The sequence below is a fragment of the Hesperophylax consimilis genome, chromosome 15 (assembly GCF_061612785.1).
Source record: "Hesperophylax consimilis isolate HC1 chromosome 15, BYU_Hcon_1.0, whole genome shotgun sequence".
Taxonomy (NCBI): Eukaryota; Metazoa; Arthropoda; class Insecta; order Trichoptera; family Limnephilidae; genus Hesperophylax; species Hesperophylax consimilis.
In genome coordinates this window covers 37,176,405-37,195,071 of record NC_142850.1, presented here as the reverse complement: position 1 = coordinate 37,195,071, position 18,667 = coordinate 37,176,405, and the positions used below count along the sequence as shown (strand labels likewise).

Below are 18,667 nucleotides of genomic sequence, written 5' to 3'. Positions count from 1 at the left end.
TAGATCAAGGAAAATATGCAGCGGGCATTTTCATAGACCTCAAAAAAGCGTTCGATACGGTTGATCATAAGATTCTGTTAGAAAAGCTTGAATATCTGGGCATCGTGGGCAAAAATCTAAAACTTTTATCTAGTTATCTTACGGGTAGGTGCTCTTCGGTTGTTATTGGAAAAGAATCAAGTGATCATAGAAATATAACATGTGGTGTACCACAGGGCTCGATTCTCGGGCCTTTATTATTCTTGATTTATATAAATGATATTGCAAAATGGGGGTTGAAAGGTACCCTTCAACTTTATGCTGATGACACAATATTATTCTATCATAATACTAATTTAAACGAAATGGAAAAAGACATGGAAAGGGATTTGGGTCATCTAGCCGAGTGGTTGAGAATCAATAAACTTAGCCTAAACATTAAAAAGACTCACTATGTGCTATTCGGGAATAGGAAAGGACAACGCCTAAACATTTCCTTGGGAATAAACAAACTGGAACAAACAGATGTCGCGAAGTATCTAGGACTTTTAATTGACTCACGGCTTACATGGAAAAACCATTTTGACCATGTTAAATCAAAGATTGCTCCGGTGACCGGTGTAATGTACAGACTACGTAGATTGCTTCCCACAGCCATACTGCGATCATTGTACTATGCTATGATTCACTCCCACTTGGCATATCTTTCGAGTATCTGGGGCTTTGCTACCAAAAAAATGATATCGGAGGTGCAAATAATCCAAAATAGAGCCATGCGTAACATTTTTGGCTTGCCTTGGGATATACCTGTTAAAGATATTTACCGTCACGCACTTGTTTTGCCATTTAAGATGGTTCCTAGCTTTGAGATAACAAACACCATTTTAAATATTATTCAGTGTAACACCCACACAAATATAAAACTGAACTATAACAACGATGTTCACCAATATAATACACGACAACACAACAAACTACATATATCAAAAATACACTCAACAAAGTTCGGACTGAAATCATTAGAATATATTGCCTACACTAACTATAACAAATTGCCTGAAGAATTAAGACAGGTATATGCCTCTAACAAATCTCGAAACGATATATTGAAATCCTATTTTTTCAAATGTTATTTGGAAAACGAGTCATAAGTAGGTACAAACTCTGTTCTGATAGCCGTCCTAATTATCTCCAAATACCAAACTTTGTACATCCAGAGATGATGAGCTTTTTTAATCTTCTCATGTATTTTGAATGTAAAACATCTTGTATTAGGTCTGTTTATTTTTGACCCCGTACTTTTTAATATATTTTCCTGATTTTGTTTTTATGCATTTATATAATCCATCATTGAGTATACTTTTTCAACTTTTTGACACCAACAGTACATAAATCAAATGAGTGATTATAAAAATTCATAAAGTCTTATAAGACAATTGTTTTTGTAACATATCTGTAAAGTGATTCTTCATATGTTGTGTCTGTATGTCGCTTCTGTGAAATGTTTTCTTCATACATTGTGTCTGCACATTGGGTTGGGTTGGTTATTTTTAATTTTTAATCTAATTTTTCTGTACAAAACTCTTTTTTTAATTTTTTTATTCTTCTATTTGAAAACTACCATTTGGCGATCCCTTAATGAGTTTAATAACTCATGGGAATACAACATCGTTTGTTGTATGTTTAAAAAAAAAAAAAAAAAAAAAAAAAAAATGTATATTTGGAGAAAAAATGGTGCCAAGGAGCTTACTGATCATTTTTTCACCGAGCCGTTAGGGTTATGTAGGTCAAGACGCGTAATTTAATACCCATATCGTATGTACGGTTTTTGTCACCGACATTCTTCAAAAGTCCCATTTAGACATTTATTAACGATTTATTTATAACATTTTTTGTGTTTTAAAACAGTGCTTGATTTTTGTATTACAATGAATATACTAATGCAAAATACTACGATATGTTAATGTGTCTTAGACATGCCAATGGCAATTCTACCACGGCAGCAATTCAATATATGGAGTGATTTCCACATAATCAATCATCGGACAGACCCAACTGTGCTTGGAAGTTAACGGTGAACTTTTTGTGTTTTAAAACAGTGCTTGATTTTTGTATTACAATGAATATACTAATGCAAAATACTACGATATGTTAATGTGTCTTAGACATGCCAATGGCAATTCTACCACGGCAGCAATTCAATATATGGAGTGATTTCCACATAATCAATCATCGGACAGACCCAACTGTGCTTGGAAGTTAACGGTGAACTTTTTGTGATATGTTTGTGTTTTTGAATGGGAAATTGGAACATTGCTACATATTGTGAGTATGAGTTGATGAACTCACCGATGATGGTAGAATGTGGGGTGGTCGGAGTGTGCGGTTGGGGCGGAGGCAGCACAGGTAGCAACTGGCTGGGGTGCACTATAACCGCACTGCCGACCATGTTGCCCAGGTTACTTCTCTGCAGGGGGAAATAGAAAAGAGTTAAGGACGGTGATGTCTGTGCTAGTCTGGCTCCTACAGGGAATAAACCAGCGAGCTGTCAACCAGCCTGCAGTCAAAGAGTTTACTGCTGTGCCATGCAGCTTTCTTCATTGAATGGTATTTTTGGTGAAACGCCACAATGTAAGGCTGTTTTACAAAGGTTAATATAATTATTAATATGTAATGCAAAAAACGGTTCTTACAAAAAATACCTGTTCACTAGAATCACCGACGGTTCGGCTGAGCACCGTCTGCGTATCGCCAGATGTCCTTATCAAGGTTGCCGTTTTGTCCTGAAACTGGGTACCATTCAATTGTGTTACGTTTTAGTGAAAAGTAAACAAATACCATTCATGTTAATTGTAATACTAAAATAATTTACTGCAGATAAGATAACAAAACTCTTTATGAATTTATGTACCTCAATAGCTGACTCACAAATAATAATAATATTATTATGTACCTCAATGGCTGACTCACAAATAATTATAATATTATTATGTACCTATAATGTAAAAATTACAGAAAAACGTAACTGGACAACTGATAAAAGTTATGAAAAGTGAAGAAACAAAACTAGGTTAGATATCTTCATAGACTTTATAAAAGTGTCGTGAAGTTACCATGGAACCTAAGAAAACACTGAGAAAAAACCACAACCGGGATTTGCACACCACAATCATTCTTTCTGGATAGCTGTATTAACAATAGACTGTTTTAACAACCAAGCTATCGTGGAAACCTTCACAGCCATTTCCAGTTCATCCAACACATGTATGCTTTTAGAATAATAATAGTATCAATTACCTAAGAAAACACTGAGAAAAAACCACAACCGGGATTTGCACACCACAATCATTCTTTCTGGATAGCTGTATTAACATTAGACTGTTTTAACAACCAAGCTATCGTGGAAACCTTCACAGCCATTTCCAGTTCATCCAACACATGTATGCTTTTAGAATAATAATAGTATCAATTACCTAAGAAAACACTGAGAAAAAACCACAACCGGGATTTGCACACCACAATCATTCTTTCTGGATAGCTGTATTAACATTAGACTGTTTTAACAACCAAGCTATCGTGGAAACCTTCACAGCCATTTCCAGTTCATCCAACACATGTATGCTTTTAGAATAATAATAGTATCAATTACCTAAGAAAACACTGAGAAAAAACCACAACCGGGATTTGCACACCACAATCATTCTTTCTGGATAGCTGTATTAACAATAGACTGTTTTAACAACCAAGCTATCGTGGAAACCTTCACAGCCATTTCCAGTTCATCCAACACATGTATGCTTTTAGAATAATAATAGTATCAATTACCTAAGAAAACACTGAGAAAAAACCACAACCGGGATTTGCACACCACAATCATTCTTTCTGGATAGCTGTATTAACATTAGACTGTTTTAACAACCAAGCTATCGTGGAAACCTTCACAGCCATTTCCAGTTCATCCAACACATGTATGCTTTTAGAATAATAATAGTATCAATTACCTAAGAAAACACTGAGAAAAAACCACAACCGGGATTTGCACACCACAATCATTCTTTCTGGATAGCTGTATTAACAATAGACTGTTTTAACAACCAAGCTATCGTGGAAACCTTCACAGCCATTTCCAGTTCATCCAACACATGTATGCTTTTAGAATAATAATAGTATCAATTACCTGCACGGTGTCCAAAGGCTCACTTTTTATGATGACAAACTTCTTGTCGTGCTGCGAATTCTGCGGTATAACGTACAACGTTGGCTGTCCATATGATACAGAATCCACGGTCTGCACCGAAGACAGAGAAATTTGCTGAGCTTGCATCATTGGCGCTGGTTTCAAAATCCTCATCTCGTTAGACGTACGAATCTCAATCTTATTGTTGGTCCTGTGCATGTCCACATTATTGTTTACCCTGTGTATGTCAATGTGATTAGCGATATTGTTCACCATCACGCTTTTAACTGTGTCAATCGGCACGTTGGGACTGCCGCCGAGCTTCCTAGAAATGTTATCAGATATTGTGAAATGATTATAGCTGTTCTGCCTTTCCATGTTATTCAAGACGTTATTTCGCAAACTGTTCTCCAGATTCTTATCTTGTATCCCCAAGTTATTCAACCGGGAATACTCGTCGGATAAATTGTTTCTGTAATCGCCGTTATTTCTTTGCGTCGTCAAATCATTCACGTTATTCGACGTAAGAATAATTTCGTTAACATTGTTCATGTTGGCGTTGCTCCTTTGAAGGTGTAAGTTATTTCTATCGTTATTGAATATGTGGCTGGCAGCGTTCTTGAGGTTTGGATTGATGCTCAGATTGTTGTTGGTACCATGGTGGATGTTATTACCGGAACGAAAGTCATTCATGTCTCCGTTTCTTGAATTGTTATTGAGTTCATTGTTATTGGTTTGATACCGCAGGGTGTGGAATTCTTGTATTCCGTTTCTTAGGTCCATACCTGATCCAGGTGTATCTCTGTGGGGGTTTTCTGTTTTGACGATGATGTCTTCTTGCGAACAACGAACATATTCTATCTTGTTCCTGTTGGGGTCTTCACGGCCGTGGGTGTCGGGAGATTCCGGGAGTTCTTGTGAGAAGGTGAGTGCTTGCTGCAACAGGAGGGGTTGTGAGGTGGGAGGGGGAAGGGGGCCAGAGGGGGCGCGGGGGGGTTGGGACATGGATAGCGGTCGTTCCAGCTGGAAAACAAAATAGTATTGATAAAAAGTATTCACTGTATTTTTCACATATTTTAACATGTTGAATTTCATGAATTGAATTATGAAGATGGTTAGTTACCTGGTAATGATGAGTGGTATGGGGGGATATCCTGATGACGCTGGTGGCCACTCCGCCAGAGTTGGCCGGAGGGGAGCCCACCATTGGACCTGGACGAACCAATTCTGGCCTGGGAATAACATTAACTAAATAAATACAGAATATTCATTCATAATCACTAAAAAGAATTCAAAACACAACTAAGTACACTGAAAACTTACAACCAAAAATAAATAAATTAAATTAAAAAAATACAGTGTGTGGCAAGCCTACGCACGACGGAAGTGAAACTTTTATTATTCTTCTCTCTCTCTTTTCATTTCATTCTCTCTTTTTTTCTGTCTATTGACATATTTATAAGTAGCATATGATAAAAAAAATTTAAAGTTATAAAAATATGGGATTCGAACCCGGGTTCTGCATAACGAGTGTCGAACGCTCTGCCTCTAGACCGCGAGGAGAGATATTTCGCGCGACGCGGCGTTATTGGCCTTGATTAGTAATTTTAATGATTCAAAATAAAAATAATTAATCAAAATACCGAGCGACTCTACCGGCTCGATTTGTAAGCTATATTTCGACCAAAATATCATATAGGTATAGTAAATTAAAGTAAAGGTAAATTAACAAATTTATGTAATTTTTTAGTACATTATTACAAATCGTTGATAAATAAAAATAATTAATCAAAATACCGAGCGACTCTACCGGCTCGATTTGTAAGCTATATTTCGACCAAAATATCATATAGGTACCGTAAAGTAAATTAAATTTAAATTAACAAATTTATCTAATTTTTTACTACATTATTACAAATCGTTGATAAAAAAAATTTAAAGTTATAAAAATATGGGATTCGAACCCGGGTCCTGCATAACGAGTGTCGAACGCTCTGCCTCTAGACCGCGGTCATTACGTATTCGACCAAAATATCATATAGTCAAAATATCTAAAAGTCGCAGCACGAGAGCATTTTATCACTTTAAAAAAAATTATTATTAAAAAAATCACAAAAAGAAAAAAAAATTTAGTTAAAGCGGGGATTCTTTCTTCACGACGACAATCGGGCGCTCTGCCTCTAGACCGCGAAGCTGAGTTTGGAGAGTGACCTAAAGTAGGTATATAATATTGGCTAGGCTCCTATAGCGAAATGATCACGGTTTTTCATGACGGTCATGAGTTGGTTTTACTCCGGTCCTCGAAATTGCATAACGCGCGTAAAGAAGTTTCACTTAAAAAAACAACAATAGTAAAAATTTACTACTTAACCAGCGGACTGTTTTAAGGCCCTGCAAACCTAAACGGATTTATAATTTTGTAAACGCCCACCGTCAATAGCTTCCATATTTGCGCACAGGAGTTCCATAGTGGTTATTATGTACTTTATTTTGTATTTGAGACATCTTTTGAAATCACATAAAACTAAAAATACCAATGAGAGAGAGATTGTCTCCATGAGCGGTGTAATTAACTAAAGTCGCCATGGATTTAACTGCATATGTATAAAGCATCGACGAACAGATAGGTTATTTGACCTAGGCTAATAACCTTTCCAGTCGGTGAACGATTGCTAGCAATATTATTATGTTGACGACATAGAACCATGGTCGATGCCAAATGCCAATAATTCGCAACCTATCCGATATTACCAATATAAATTAAATCATTTAAAATATATATTTTACAGGGTATAAGGGGGTGAAGTGCGTTTACTTCGAGGGGTCATTCTACATGATAGTACAAGTAAAAAACATTGTAATTTCGAAAAAGTTACATTCTATTTTTTACTTTTATAATCATGCTGAATCACCTCCTGAAATTAGTCACTTTACCCCGGGACATCTATTTTTAATTTTATTTTTTTATTGAAAATTTTTTGATACATAAAATTTGTTGACACATACGTGGATCCAAGTTACATAAAATATTGAAATTACATCTGTATGTATACATATATAATGTCTAGTTTTTGTACATTTTTATAAATTATATACACATACATTATTTTATTTTTTATTAATACCCCAAACTAGGCAAATGCCTGTATTATGGTGGTAATTATACTTGGTGGTATTTATACTTACAATATACATTATGAAGATAATTCATAGCAACATGAAGATAATGTGTTTTATGCTTATTTTTTCTATCAAAAACGTTTGGACCCTATGTACCTTCTATGATTTGTAAAACAGAAGACTTTTGTATATTTATTTATTTATTCATTCAATGATTATAGAGTAATGTGAGTTGTAGGCATTATAAAATTATGTTCTAACGTGGAATTATTTGCTGTAATCTGTATTTCCTCCCTTCTACAACATGTCTCAGGAGTTTGTCTGCGACAAGATCCAGTTTATCTTCTCCCTTTCCTCAAAAAGACCATTGACACAGCATCCTCAAAGATGACACAGGCTCTGAGGGAAATTATTTTCTTCGGGGACTCCTGTGTGGAGTTACGTAAAAAATCATCATTATTCGAAGGCCAATACAAAACAAATTTACTTGGTAATTCCGGTTACAAATGCATTTTTTTTTATAACATTAATTTCTAATACTGAAGTTTTTTTGTTGATTTGTACATAGTTTTCCCTTAACGATAATTTCTAATAATGAGGTTTGTTTGTCGTTTTTTTTGCTTTGAGTGTTTTTTTGAATTCAAGTAAAAATTGAAATTTATAAAGATTAAATTTTATTGATTAGATTTACATTTTGTGCGTTTTTGTGAAAAAAGACTATGCGAAAGCACATTTATACGTTTTCAGAAATTTGGTTTTCAGGTGGAAATTTCTGTGAAGTTAATTCCTACTGTCTGTACCAATATTTATGAGGCAGATATTATTTATCCCAACTTCACATAAATAATTGTTTTCGTTGGAAAAAATATCAATCATGACGTACTAAATATACTTATCGAAAGATTGGAGCTAGTATTTTGGAGAGACTGTATTTGTGGTACTCTTTCAGAATATAGAATGGTAGAACGTCTCATAATGTAGTGAAACTTATGCCAAAGCAGGCCCATTCCATGTCATGGTACTGGCAATCAGACACCGAAAGTGTGCAAGTAAAACGAAAGTTTTACTTGCACACTTTTTTCGATAAAATGCTATATACACTTAAAATAAATTAATCAAATATTTGCAATAAAATACTATTTACAATAAATAACATAATTTTAGGTGCCGAAAGCACAAGCGTAGCGTCTATTAAGTAAGCCGTCTGAGCAGCGAATGACGATTGTTTGAAAGGGACATATGTAAATCCAAATGTTAGAGAGAGCGCGCTAATACTACAAAACGTTTGGAATGAACAGACTGCTTTGAATGTATTTAATTAAACATTTAAAGAAACACTGTGAATTTTTTCATACATGTAATGTGTTAAATAAAGGAAAAAACCTATTTTTTTTCATTTTCGGAGCATATTTCGCGATTTTTTTCTATCGAGAGAATTTCAGGAATTAACTTTTTTAGCATAACAAATGTACGGATATTATCTTAAAGAAAAACATATATTTTTTGAACAACTTATAAACTTAAAGTGCTCAACGAAAACTTCTTATAGTTCGGTAGAAATTCGGAATGTTGGGTCTTGACTCAAGACAGGCCAAAAGGAGAGGCCAAACAAACTACTTCTGTAACCAGGTGGGTCTCCCGACGACCCCATACATTTATCTGTCTTATGGGCTTTTAAACTATACAAATCCCAATTATTCATGGTAACTTATGTATTTGCGCAGAAATACGTAAAATACTAAGTATTTAAGCTAATATAAGGAGGATAGTAATTTTGGGTACTACCTACTCCTCCACTTGGCTGCGGGATAGTTAAGAGCACATGTGCGTGACAATTTTTGCGACCGTACTTGTAGTCCAAGCGATGACCGTAAAAATCCCATCCCATAGGCCACATGAACCAAATTAGTACTGGGCTTTAACCCCAAATAAGATTAGTTAAAAAAAATGCATTCATCCAGATTTCGGCCCGGGAGGAGTCCTGGAAAGCGACGACTTCCGGTGTCATTTTTGGGATGAATATATCCGACGTGCCACATTACCAAAACTAACGGCAAAAGTTGATTGCAAATTTGTTATGAAAAAAAAAATCATTCGGCCAACTTTTGTGTGGGGAGAAGTACCTAACAAATGACATTGTAGGTATCCTCCAGATGCGGCAAAATATCTCATCGGCCACACGAATGAAATCGATGTCAGAATTTAGATATAAATTCCCTGTTTACGAATATGTCGTTCGGCCGAGGAGAACCTTGTGGTCTACGCGATTATTCGAGCGAAAAATACCTTTCTTCTAGCGACATTTTTAAATTACCCGCATAAGGAGCATCAGCTTGGTGAGCGGTTCAGATGGTTTTTTTAGGCTAGTTTTTTATTTATGTTTTAATTTAACCCAAACTGACCTTCTTTAAGGTCAAAGGCAGTGGCGCGTCATGAATATTTGGTGTACTAGAGTGCTAATATTACAAAAAATGGCGTTATTGATGTCGTTGTAGCTAAAAATGATTTTTTTTTTTTCGAAAATTCATTTTTTTATATGAACATTTTCAGGAAATTTCAGTTTGACCGCGCGCCGCTCAGATTTCCTGAAAATCTTCATACAAAAAATCGCATTTTCAAAAAAAAATAAGAAATAATGCGTACCGTATCAGCTGCTGGTGCGCGTATCTGGCCTTGTGCTGCTGCAGGGGGGGGTGGGGTGGGGGGCTGCTGATGGGCACAAAGAGGTGAGGCCCGGCATCCGGGGAGCCCCGCGCCGCCACAGGGAAGCCCACCAGGCCGGCGCGCGCCGTGCTGCTGGCCGGCGGGCCCGGGGGCGAGAAGCCCGGCGTGCCTGACCTGGAGCTGCCCAGAGACACTGTCAAATACATTAGAGGTTAATTTAAATCGATTGTGGAAAAGAAAACTGCTACTCATTTTTTATGTAAGTGATTATCAAATTTGAATATTCAAAAATTTTACAGTTATGTGTTTTACAGGTGCCAGCAAACACACAGGCACTACAACATTTAAAAGTTTATTAAATTGAAAAACTAATTGCTTCAGTTGAACCATATAAAGTGTTGAAAGTAGAAAAAAAATCAATTCCTAGAAGTAATGAAATCTTTTATTGTTTTTTTTGTTTCACATTTTTAGTTTGAGAGTCATTATTATACTGTCTTCAATGATCAAATATATATATTTAAAAAGATAAAATATAGGGATTAAACAAGCTTGCAAAGTTAACGGAACTTACCCAGCATGTTGGCTGCCTCTGTTTCGTCGAGATCAAATCTCCCAGCCACCCGGCTGTAGTGGGGGGAGGTGGTCTCCGAGTCCCGCGAGGTGTCCTCTCCGTCCATGGGCCCGCCGGAGGAGGAGAGGGATTTACTACTGCTTCTGTCAGTCAATTCAATCAACAATCAATTCTACCTTACTGAATGCATGCATGCAAAAACTTAAACAAAAGTGAAGTCAACCTAACATACAGTCAGCCAAATCAGAAATGAAATAACTAATAACCTAACATTAACTAAATTTAAACAAAGATAACTTTGATTAGTAATATTGTAGTAGAGAATGAATCATATAAACACAGTATGTACATAAGAGGATATGGATAATAATGCTTACTCTTGAATATATGCCAAAAGTTAGTCATTAATCTGTTAATACTCGTTCATACATCTAACGATATCTAAAGTAGATGCACCTTCATTGACCAGCTGAATCGTCTAACATGATTTATGAGTGTATGTGTTTTGAGAGAAATGATTTGTGTGGAAATTACGCTAGATCTGGGAGAAAAAGTAATTTCCATCTCGTTGGTTTCACGGCAGCATTCTAAATCTGGGATATCACCTGTGATGTGGAGTGTGGGTGTTGCTAGCGCCGCTGTTGGTGAGCGGCGTGTTGGAGTTGCGGGGCGCCCGGAGAGAGAGGTGGCGCGAGCAAAAGCCCTTGCGCTGGCTCTCCTTGGAGCAGCCCTCTCGCGAGCAGAGCCGCCGCCACTGCTTGCCGTTGAACTTCTTCCTCACGCCCGACTGCGTGGACACCACATCTCCCTTTTTGTACTTGTGCGGCGTAGCAGCCTGAGATCTGACAAATCAAATATTTACCATTCGCTTATTGTTTAAAGCAGTGCTCCGCAACCGGTGTGCCGTGGCACACTGGTGTGCCGTGAGTCGGACACAGGTGTGCCGCGATCATTTTCAATGTATTTGACATTTTACAATATATCATTATGTATTTAATACACAATAACAAAATATTTTTCATAATATTGTCTAGTTTTTATTGTCTGCAGATACTGTTAAAAGAGGTATTCACAATATATTAGAAACACTGATTAGAAAACTGTTATTGGCTGAAAAATTTGCACTTCAGATCAACGAAACAACCGATATTAAAAATAAAGCACAGTTGATAGCTATTGTACTTTTCGTTGACGAGGATTTTATTAAAGAACATTATTTATTTTGTAAGGAGGTTCCAGAGCGAACTACCGGTGAAAATTTTTTTCAAGTAACCGATGATTTCTTCAAAATATATAATATTAAATGGAGCAATTTCATTGCTGTTTGTACGGATGGCGCTGTGGCAATGACGGGTAGTAAAAAAGGTTTTGTCTCTTGTGTAAAACAAAAAAAATCTAACGTTACAATTTACACACTGCTGCATACATCGAGAAGCATTGATGGTCTAAAATTTAACGGAGGAACTTTTGAACACGATGAATGAATGCATTAAAATCGTAAACACAATTAAATCAAGAGCCCTAAACTCGCGAATCTTTGGAATACTCTGTGCAGAAATGGGAGCCGAATATGAATCCTTATTGTTTTATACTGAAATTTGTTGGCTATCCCGAGGCAAAGTTTTGGCTAGATTGTTTGAGCTTCATCACGAGGTGTGTGAGTTTCTTTTAAATCAAAATATGCTCAAACTATATCAGCACCTCGATGATAATTACTGGAAAGCCAAATTTGCATACATGGCTGATATATTCGAGCATTTGAATGAACTTAATAACGAACTTTGGCAGAAAGAGTTGCAAAAAGAATGTTTGGAAATGTACCAAAGGATCAACCACTGTACAATTGAAAACAAACAATTAACTGTGGATCTGACCCGACAACATTTAAGTATGCTTCAGCAGAAATTTGGTCAGTATTTTTATTCCATTAATACGGAACAATACGATTGGATTCGAAATCCTTTTGCAACCAATGCAATAAATTCTCCGGAAGCACTGCCTCTGCAAATTCGAGTGGAATTTGCAGATTTAAATAATGACACGACATTAAAACTTCACTTCTCCGAAGATCAATTAGATGTTTTCTGGATTTACGTTAAAAAAGAATATCCTCACATTTCTGTCAAAGCATTCTTAACACTACTTCCATTTTTAACGACATATTTATGTGAGCAAAGTTTTTCAACGCTTGTATTAATTAAAAATAAGCGGTCATGCTTAAAAGGTCTTGACCAAGAACTTCGGGTTGCGCTGTCAAAAATCGAGCCGAATATAAAACTTTTGTGTTCATTGAAACAAGTGCAGGTTAATTTAACAATTAATCGCTCATTAATTTATTATTATTTTATAATAATTATTAAGATTGCATAAAAATAAATATTTTATATTTATATGTATGTATACTTTTCAAATAAAAAACAAGAAATTATTGTAAAATTTGTGTATCAATTTATTACCTATATATTTAAGCTTTTGGTGTGCCGCGGAATTCTAGGAAGAAATTTGGTGTGTCGTAGGTGAGAAAAGGTTGCGGAACACTGGTTTAAAGCATAGTTATTGTATGTCTACTTTTAGTCACTTTTGAGTTACACGTTCATCTGTTTGTATTTTGTCTACGTCCTAACCCACAAACATTCATAATTCTGTGGCTTGCGTCTAAACGGGCCAATATCAGTATTTTAAATTACACAAGGCCTATGTAGAATTTCCTCTTTTATAAAAGCAATTTTATAGAGAAAAATTAGCACCCGAAAAATGAAAAATCACTTTATACCATCAATATTTATAATATTCATAAAATTTTAAGTGCCATAAGTACCATGTCTTCAGCTGTAGCATCCAAAACTGCTAATTTAGAAGGTGAACTGCGTGCATACAAGGATATTAGAGCAAATCCTTCGCAAAACAACTTTAATATTTGCGAGGCAATTTCGGAAATGAATGAACAACAAGTGCGATCTAAAAATATTATTATTTGCAATGTGCCCGAAAGCATTAAAGCGACAGAAGCTGGCAGGATCTTGGATGACCAGGCAGCTGTCACCAGTATAATCGGTGTAATCGACAATTCAGCAAATGAAAATATTTCTAAATTTTATAGGGTTGGAAAATTATTAAATGACAAGCCTAGACCAATAAAAATAGAACTACAAAATTCAACACAATCCAGAAATATTCTAAGCAAACGAAGTCTTCTCAAGAACAATGTCAGAATTTACCCCGACTCAACACCGGCGCAACAAAAATTTCTGAGCGATCTGAGGGTTCAGCTGGAAAAAAGGAAAGAAAATGGTGAAGATGTCACCATAAAATACATTAACTCCACCCCCCGAATCGTGCCGAATCGACCAAAAAACTAGGAAGTTACAAAAATATTCAAGAAATCCCACCTAACCGAACCAGAACCATAAAAATCTATTATCAAAACATCCGCGGACTGCGATCAAAACTCGATGACCTACAAGCAGCTCTACCTTCTCATCATCATGACATCATTATACTTACGGAAACCTGGCTAAACTCGGAAATCAAATCGACTGAACTCGGTCTTACTAACTACAAAGTATTTCGTTGCGACAGAAACGTCAGATCAAGTTCCAAGTCAAGAGGTGGAGGAGTTTTAATTGCAATAAAACAGAAGTTGTCAGCAAGAAAATTAACCACGAAACACAATAACATCGAACATATTTTTGTGCAAATAACAACTCCTCTCGAGAAAATTATATTTGGAACGGCCTATCTACCACCACTTTCTGACCCTCAGTCATATAGAAACCACTGTCAAGACATCGAAACAATTTCATCAAAATATCCTGACTCGAAAATTGTTATTCTTGGGGATTATAACTTACCAAACTTAATATGGAAAGCAAATAACTGTGGTCTCATCATAAACGAAAGTGAAAACGATCGTGCACGTGAAATTTTGGACATGGTAAACTTTCTAAACTTTCATCAACATAATTTTATATATAACAGTAACAATCGCTTATTAGACTTAGCTTTATCAAACTATCCTAAAATGTCTGTTGAACTCTCAAATGATCCACTTCTACCTATAGATAATCATCATCCTCCCCTATACATTAAATTAAATATGACATGTGATAATGAAAGGAAACCTTCACAAAGCGTCCTAAACTTTAAACGAGCCGACTTCGACTCAATTAACTGCCATTTCTCAAATACATACTGGTCTTTTTTATCCGATGAAAGCGTTGATGAATCCTTAGATAAACTTTATTTATATTTTTCTAATACTATTGAATCCTATGTACCTTTTTACACACCAAGAAGCTATACCTACCCGGTTTGGTTTTCATCAGAGCTTACAGCCTCTCTTCAGCAAAAAAAGAGTCAACACAAAAAATTCAAACAAAGTAAATCCATAAATGATTATATAATCTTTAGCGAAACTAGGAAAAAATGTAAAGATCTTTCCAAACAATGTTACAAAATGTACATAACCTCTGTCGAGGACACTGTCTTTAAATCCAAAAACCTTTGGAAATTTCTTAAAAAAATGAACAATGAAAACACAGACTACCCGCCAATAATGCATATGAATGGAATCAGTGCAAACAATACACAGGATATTGTAAACCTTTTTTCGGACTTCTTCAAAAATGCATATGATGAAGACACTCCAGATGATAAAATACCCGAATACAAATTTAATATGACCACAAACTTAACAAACTGCCAAATCACACAAAAGTGTTGCGAACAAAAATTACTTTCCTTAGACACTGACAAATCTGCTGGCCCAGACAACATTCCACCAATATTCCTCAAAACATGCTCTAATACATTATCTAAACCACTTACATTACTATTTAACCGTCTCTTGTCCCTTGGACATTTTCCAGACCGCTGGAAATCTAGCTTCATTACACCGATCTACAAAAAAGGAGACGATACTGACATAGCTAATTATCGCCCCATTTGTATACAGTCAGTACTGCCAAAGCTTTTTGAATCATTGGTCCTTGATGAAATCTATCCCAAATTAATAAAATTAATTAATCAAAAACAGCACGGTTTTATCAAAGGAAGATCCACCGCAACTAACTTAACGGTATTTCAAAACTTCATTATACAATCATTTGCAGAAAATAAACAAGTCGACTGTATATATACAGACTTTTCGAAGGCATTCGACAAAGTATCCCATAAACTACTAATCCAAAAACTATTTGCTCTAGGAATAAGGGATAACATGCTAAAGTGGTTTAGTAGCTATTTGTCAAATCGTAAACTGTTTGTTAAAATAAAATCTTGGATGTCGAAAGCTTTCCGGGCTACCAGTGGCCTACCGCAAGGTAGTCACCTTGGCCCGGTTTTGTTCCTCATTTTCATCAATGATATAACCAATTGCTTCAACGATGTCGAGGTATTGCTCTTTGCAGATGACGTCAAACTATACAAGAAAATAACTGATATAAATCATTGCCATATACTACAGTCAAATATTAGTAAGTTTAGAGATTGGTGCGTTCAAAATAATTTATTTTTAAATGTAGTAAAGTGCAAAACCTTGACTTTCTTCAGAAACAAAAATCCTGTTTTATTCGAATATTCCATCAATAACATAGCTTTAGAAAGAGTCACGGAAATGAGAGATCTTGGAATTATTTTGGATGAAAAACTAAGTTTCACCAATCATATCCATCAAATTGTGAACAAAGGTATGAAAACACTAGGCTTCGTATTAAGAACAACTAAAAACTTTAATTCTTTGCAAGCCATTAAACTATTATACGTATCTCTAGTAAGAAGTCTAATTGAATATAACTCAGTAGTTTGGTCTCCATCTTATAAAATTCACATTAACAACATTGAGCGAATACAAAAAAAATTTCTACGTTTTATAAATTTTAAATTAAATATCCCTGTCGAAGACTTAAAATACAATTTCTTACTAAATACTCTAAAAATACATACATTAGAAGATAGACGTAAAATAAACGATTTAACGTTCTTATTCAAAATACTTAACTCTAAATTCGACTGTTGTGAACTCCTGCAACTTATAAACATACATACACCCACAGTAACAACACGACAAAATACAATATTCTACAGCAGCACACATAAGCGTAACTACATTGCCCACTCTCTGATACAACGACTTCACACCATGGGAAATCATTACTTGGGTGATGTTGACATATTCAATACCAACTTGGCAAGTTTTGTGGATCATTTAAAACATTTATTTCAACAATACTCCTAAACACATCATGTAAACCAACAAATAGCTGTAATTTTCTGTTTTTGTTTCTTGTGTTTGTATGACTTGTTGCATAGCTTTTATCAAATGTAATTTTATTCTTATTTTTTATGTTTGAAAGTATTTGTCAAATTAAAATTATACTACCAACCATGTAAAAGCCCTCTGGGCGTTAAATAAATAAATAAATAAAATATCAATATGATCCACATACATTGTGTGAAAACATGTGGAGTGATGTTGGAAGGTTAAATGACACGTCGCTCAGTAAGTAAATGTCTTTGTACCTTGGAGTGGGTGGTTGAGATCTGGGAGTAATACTTCTTTGTTCCATTAGACTAGAGGTGCTGCCACGGCTCTGCAGACTGCTCCTCTTACTGCTACCGCCTTCTGGAATTATTATAGAGTTTCATAAATAGGGAGGTGTGACAAGGAAGTGTGCCAACTGTTGGCGAGAAATATGTAATAATATTGTCCGGTCAGTGGCTGAATTGTATCTATATGTATCGCGTTTGGGTCCCACCTAGACGTCGGACGTTCATTTCCTAAGTCCTCCATCACAACACAAGCAACATTTTCCACCTTCTGTGGTGGTAGTGGGAGATTTTCAAATATTGTTAGGTTATTCGTAACCCGGGAATGTTTCTCTATCTTTAACAAAATAAAAATTAATAATAACAACAATCAGGAATTGTGTTATACGATATGGGCTAAAGAAACTACCAAATTACATTGTTTTTATTGTAAATTCTTTGAATGAACTATCTATCAATGAAACCACATTATGATTTAGTTTTTGGTAAGGACACATTATTTATTTTTTTAAGACTATAGACAGCTGATTAATTTGAATCCTAGATAGTTATACTGTGGTGGTATACAAATCATTTATGTTTTCAATTGTTGCAACGTGTTACAGTTAAGTCGCAATTAATTAATTGAATTTCATTATCAAAAGTCTCTGCGGAATGTTTGCAACAATAATGGTTCCCCAGCTAAATGCGTCCTCATCGCCAATTTGACAAATGTTTTACAAATAAGATTAGCACGCTGTCAACATTTGATCAAACAGAACAATATTTACATAGCTAACACAACACACAAACTGCAGTAAGTACTATATATATTTACATAGGATACCCTTGCAGAATAACTGCTGTGGCATGCAATGTGTAAGCACCATTAAATAGTATAGTCGTCATAATACGTACGCTTTTTCCAGACTGCATTAATAATGAATTTAATTAAAATCTACATTCAAATGCATCCCAAGCTTCATAAAGCGTTCGGTGTGTTTTTCATATCTTCATTTTTCAAACAATATCGATAATAATAACCAATCTGTTGAAACCACTCTCATTTTATATCTCTCGATAACGTATTCATTATTGCCAGTAGTCCACTCAAGAAGTCTTTACCATCTCAATAGATTATTATCAACAATATGTACAAGTTTTACCATAAGGTTCTTTTTGTAAACCTCTACAGCAAATTTTGGGAGATATTTCTGCCAGATGTCAAACATCCTTACAGTCTTTTTGGGAGATATTTCTGCCAGATGTCAAACATCCTTACAGTCTTTTTGGGAGATATTTCTCCAAGCCTGACATGGACTCATAAAAGTTATGCTATCTCATTTTTTACTATGGTGAGATATATGATTTGAACAGTGTTAGAAGGAGATAATAATATAAGCGTCCCTTTCTCTGCAGATCTCCACATTCCTCACACACATGGTTTTACCACACATACGCCTCAGGGATCTCATTTCAACAGCATTCAATCTACTTTCATCCTTTCTCTGCCAGTTCCATGCCTTACTTCCATACAACCGGGTAGGTACTAGCACTCCATTGTGGACTACTAACTTCGCTTTTTTGGACAATTTTTTGTTAGCGCCAACTGCGTTCAGTCCTCCACTAAC

The 18,667-nt window shown here is 35.5% G+C and overlaps 1 protein-coding gene across 6 annotated transcripts in view; it reads right to left on the bottom strand.

The window, feature by feature from the left end:
* The window catches only part of cic (Putative transcription factor capicua), a 101,888-nt gene that overhangs the window by 59,234 nt on the left and 23,987 nt on the right, over window positions 1-18,667 (bottom strand). For 4 of the 6 annotated variants that reach the window (XM_089640528.1, XM_089640532.1, XM_089640531.1 and 1 more), the window contains exons 6-13: window positions 17,031-17,133; window positions 11,117-11,353; window positions 10,512-10,654; window positions 9,920-10,133; window positions 5,280-5,388; window positions 4,157-5,179; window positions 2,673-2,768; window positions 2,329-2,446 (exon numbers count right to left, since the gene is read on the bottom strand). In XM_089640528.1, the coding sequence (XP_089496654.1) occupies window positions 2,329-2,446; window positions 2,673-2,768; window positions 4,157-5,179; window positions 5,280-5,388; window positions 9,920-10,133; window positions 10,512-10,654; window positions 11,117-11,353; window positions 17,031-17,133 (2,043 nt within the window). The remainder of the gene's footprint in view (window positions 1-2,328; window positions 2,447-2,672; window positions 2,769-4,156; window positions 5,180-5,279; window positions 5,389-9,919; window positions 10,134-10,511; window positions 10,655-11,116; window positions 11,354-17,030; window positions 17,134-18,667) is intronic. The other 2 variants (XM_089640530.1, XM_089640529.1) reach the window with 2 other exon arrangements.